The sequence below is a fragment of the Manacus vitellinus genome, unplaced genomic scaffold (assembly GCF_001715985.3).
Source record: "Manacus vitellinus isolate BGI_N305 unplaced genomic scaffold, ASM171598v3 scaffold_32_pilon, whole genome shotgun sequence".
Taxonomy (NCBI): Eukaryota; Metazoa; Chordata; class Aves; order Passeriformes; family Pipridae; genus Manacus; species Manacus vitellinus.
The window spans coordinates 3,160,530-3,164,850 of NW_021940460.1; the positions used below are offsets into that span (position 1 = coordinate 3,160,530).

General features: G+C 50.8%; 1 protein-coding gene across 1 annotated transcript in view; it reads right to left on the bottom strand.

The window, feature by feature from the left end:
• The window catches only part of BAZ1B (bromodomain adjacent to zinc finger domain 1B), a 56,275-nt gene extending 53,819 nt beyond the window's left edge, over positions 1-2,456 (bottom strand). Inside the window, exon 1 of the mRNA XM_029961244.1 lies at positions 2,411-2,456. Within this exon, the coding sequence (XP_029817104.1) occupies positions 2,411-2,456 (46 nt within the window). The remainder of the gene's footprint in view (positions 1-2,410) is intronic.
• Between the last annotated feature and the right edge of the window lie 1,865 nt (positions 2,457-4,321).

Genomic DNA, 4,321 nt, shown 5'->3' on the forward strand with positions numbered 1-4,321 from the left:
CTTGTCCTGTAGTAACAGAAACACTCTGTGGCTTCCAGCCCTCTCCATCAGGCTCCTCTTTCTGGGCAGGCAAGCAGGCACCCACGACCATCACGAAACACTCAAAAGTGCAAAGTCCATGTGAAAAGAAGGGATTTGAGAAATGGAGTCTCACTGTTACATTTCTGCCGGTCCCCAGAGGGTGCTCTCGCCCCGGGTTTGCCAGGCAGCTTCCAGCGGGAAGGAAGTCTGTCAGGCAAGGAGAGTCCATAAGTATTCCCATAAAGAGCCCAGCTGCAGGCTGCAATTTTTTGCTCCACATTTGTTGCTCTGTTCAGCTGCCCCATGGAGTGCTGAGAGTCCACCAGCACCGTCTGCTCACACAGGAGTGTGAGTGGGGAAGAAGGTACCAAGAACCTCATTGGATAAAGAATCAGGAACACACAGAGTGGTTTGGCTTGGAAGGGACCTTAAAGCCCATCTCGTTCCACCCCCTGCCCTGGGCTGGGACACCTTCCACCGTCCCAGTTTGCTCCAAGCCCCGTCCAACCTGGCCTTGGACACTTGCAGGGATGGGGCAGCCACAGCTTCTCTGGGCAAGCAGAGAATATATAGCAGAAACAGGCAGAGAGAATACAACATATTTCTCTGAAGCAGGGTTTTCCAACCTGTCCCAAAGGATTTAATGTGAGCCTCAGAATCATCTTCTAAGGAATGTTGTGAGCTTGCACAAGAGGGAATGATGAGTTCAGGAACGCAGATTTGAGGCCATTCTGATTCTGTTGGGAGGGGAGAGGGGAGAGTGGGATGCTGGCAGGGAGGGGCAGCAAAAAGCAAAGAGATGGGAGAGTGCTGAGCTGCTTGTCCCAGGCATCTACCTGTCCTCAGCATGGCTGCATATCATTCACAGGGAAAAAGGGAATGACAGAAAGACATAATTTGCTTCTTTTTCCAGATCTTTTATTCATCTGCAGCCAAAGAAGGAAAGTGCAAAGACTTTCTCTGCCAATTCTTGCAGGGGCCTGAGGAACAGATGTCCAGATGGTTCTGACAGGCTGGGGATGCCTCTTATACCCTGAGGGCTTGGAAGGTTTCACTCTGTGCCCACCAAGGCCTGTGCAATGGGTGGCTGAGGGTGAACTTGTACCTGTGTCCTCAGTTCCCATCAGTCAGCCTTGCTTTGGACACACAGAGAATTTTAACAGCTCCAGTCCTCCATCAGTTTGTCCAATTCCTTATTGAGTCCATTTAGACTTCTGGTTTCACAACATTCTGAGATGAACTTGCCATTCCTTTGCCTGGTACCCCCACAATCACAGAATCACACAATAGTGAAGGTTGGAAGGGATCTCTGGAGATCATCTAGTCTGACTACCAGCTGTGAAAATGCAGAATAACCATCTTTAACTGTTCCCTGTTCCTACTGCATCCATGTCTGCATCCCCAGTGCCCTTCCAGTGCCTAAAGGGGCTCCAAGAGAGCTGGAGAGGGACTTTGGACAAAGGCCTGGAGGGATAAGAGAAGGGGAAATGGCTTAACACTGCCAGAAGGTGGGGATAAGTGGGATATTGGGAAGGAAGTCCTGGCTGGGAGGGTGGTGAGGCCCTGGCACAGGTTACCCAGAGAAGCTGTGGCTGCCTCATCCCTGGAAGTGTTCAAGGCAAGGCTGGATGGGGCTTGGAGCAACCTGGGATAGTGGAAGGTGTCCCAGCCCATGGCAGGGGATTGGATCCTCATTCATCTCATTTCTAACACAGCCCTGATCTATTCAGCCTTTTCTTACAGGGATGCTATTCCCACCTCTGACCACACATTTTCTCCATCTCTGTGACCTTTTCCAGTTCTTCTCCATCTTTTCTGAGCCAGGCACCAAAGCCACACACACCCATGAGCACCCCCTTCTTTATAAGGGGCAAGTGATATTTTCCTTGCAATTTCTGGAGCCTTTTTAAATTTTTAATTAGTCCTGAACCTTCAGCTGATGTTTTCAGAGAGTTGCCTACAGTTACCCTCAGCTCTTGACTGGCATCAGCTAATTTAGAGTCCCCCCATGAACAGCGAGGGATGTGCTTTGCTTTATCCTTATCAACATTGAATCTCATTTTCCATGTTATCACCCACTCGTCGTGCAGCCTGAAATCCTTCCAGTCACCTTTAGCTATGACAGTTCTGAACTATTTTCTCCACCAGAAATGTTGTCACCGTGCTATTTATGGCCTTTTCTCCACCACTTTTGAACATGCTGAAAATTCCAGTCCCAGTGGAGACACTCTGAGCATCCGACAGGAAATCTCTGCATTTTCACCAATTTGCCTTATCTTTGCTTCCCAGCTTTGCAAGCTGTTGATGTCTTACAGCTGAGTGTCCCTGAAAACTCTATGATACATCTTCTTTAAAGCTTTTTTGGATGGCATTACACAGATCAGCTCACTATTGTCCACACACACCGTCTCGGCAGTAAGAGATTTCTGAGCCATGACATTCCTTTAAAAACTACATTGACTCTTCCTCAGGTTATTGTGTTTAAAGAATCATAAAATCATGGAATATCCTAAGCTGGAAGGGACCCAAAAGGATCATCAAACCCAACTCCTGCCCCTGCACAGGAAAACCCCAAAATCCCACCATGTCCCTGAGAGTGTTATCCAAACCCTACTTGAGAGCTCTGGAAGCCTTGGGGCTGTGAACTCTTCCCTTCCCACTTCCCTTTATCCATGAGTTCCAAGAAATTCCATGTTTATTGATATTTCTTCACAAAATAAGCAAATGAGACCAGTAATTCAGGAGATCTTTAGATGAGTCCGACTGCCAAAATTCAAGACGGACAAAGATTCCTTCCAGACAAAAGGTGCTCGCAAAGAAAGCTCTTGCTGGCCACGTAGTGCTGAGAGTGGCCCACCAATTGCACCTGAGAGATGGACAGTAAGGGCTTTCTTTCCAGGCTGCCCCACCAACTGCACCTGAAAGACAAGACTCACAGGCTTTCTGTCCTGGGGGAAAGGGCTGCTCTTCCCTTTTTTCAGCCCTGTGCTGCAATTGCTGCTCCCACCTCCCCAAAACTGAATACAAGTGAAGATTCCTCCCAGACCAAAGGTGCCCACACAGAAAGCTCTTGCTGCCCACCTAGTGCCCAGAGTGGCACAGCAACTGCACATGAGAGATGGAGGGTCAGGGTTTTCTTTCTTGGATTACAACTAAGTTACAGTTAAGGCAGTTCCTCCTCTGCTGTGTCAGACTTTTCTTCTTTTACAAGGCAACTCGCACTCATGTCTGGGTTTCCTCTTGCATTGTGGAGTGTGGAATAAGCCTGGCTTTGCTCTCTTTGCTCATGATAAATGTGTTTACTAGCCATGGATATGCATATTCATCCTCAACGCGACTGAGTCTTCTGGACTTCTCTCTGGATTCTGAGTGTTTAATTAACTGTCACTTCCATGTAATTTGCAGCACTTTCAGCTACGTTTCATTCCCACCACAGTGTGATGAGCATCCCTGCGCAGATGGTGCTTCACCCCCACAGCAGAGACACTGGTCTGAGCTTATGGTCTTCCTCCGCTGGGACACGGTGCAGCTCTGCAGGAGTGCTGACAGGGGGGATCCATGCTCGGCGTGGCTTCCCCATGTCCCCCCTGTGCCTGTGTGTCCCCCTGCCTTTGGAACTGCTCCTGTGTTCAGCCTGGTGGCAGAGAGACAGGAGGGAGGAGAAAGGTTGAGGAGCAACAGGGAGCCTGAGGAAGAGAGAGGCTGGTGGGACCAGGCTATGTCTGCATTTTTATGTTTTTTTTATTAACTTAATAAAACCAAAAAAGTCATCTTTTTGAGGGCAGCTTTCACAAATTCCTGTGTCTGCTGAGAAGACGTCCCTTGTCGAGCACTGGACACCCAGTCCTGTCCAGCTGTTTGGGGGCTGACGACGTCTGGCGGGGCCGGAGTGTCTGGACGAGCGCCGGTGCTCGGGAGACGTGGCTGTGGGTCGTGGCTGGCCGGTGGTCCTGTGAGGTGGAAGGGCCTGGGGACGAGGGGCAAGGGTGAGCTTCCCACTTCCCAGGGGCAGCCCCTGGCTGGGGCAGCGCTGCCAGCCCAGGACGTGGCAGGCAGCAGGGACATCTGCCTGTCCAGAGACCCCCAGGGTTGGGGGTGCTGGTCCCCACCCACCAGCACACAAGCTGCTGTCCCGCACTGGCCAGGGCCATCCCCCCACCTTGCTCCACCTCCAGTCCCAGTCACCCCATCTGACAGTGCTCCTGCTCCATCCTGCTTCTGCCACTTCCATCCAACTCCAGACCCAAGACCCCCATGGCAGCCTGCCCAGTTCTGCACACAAAGCTTTGCTTGCTCCCCA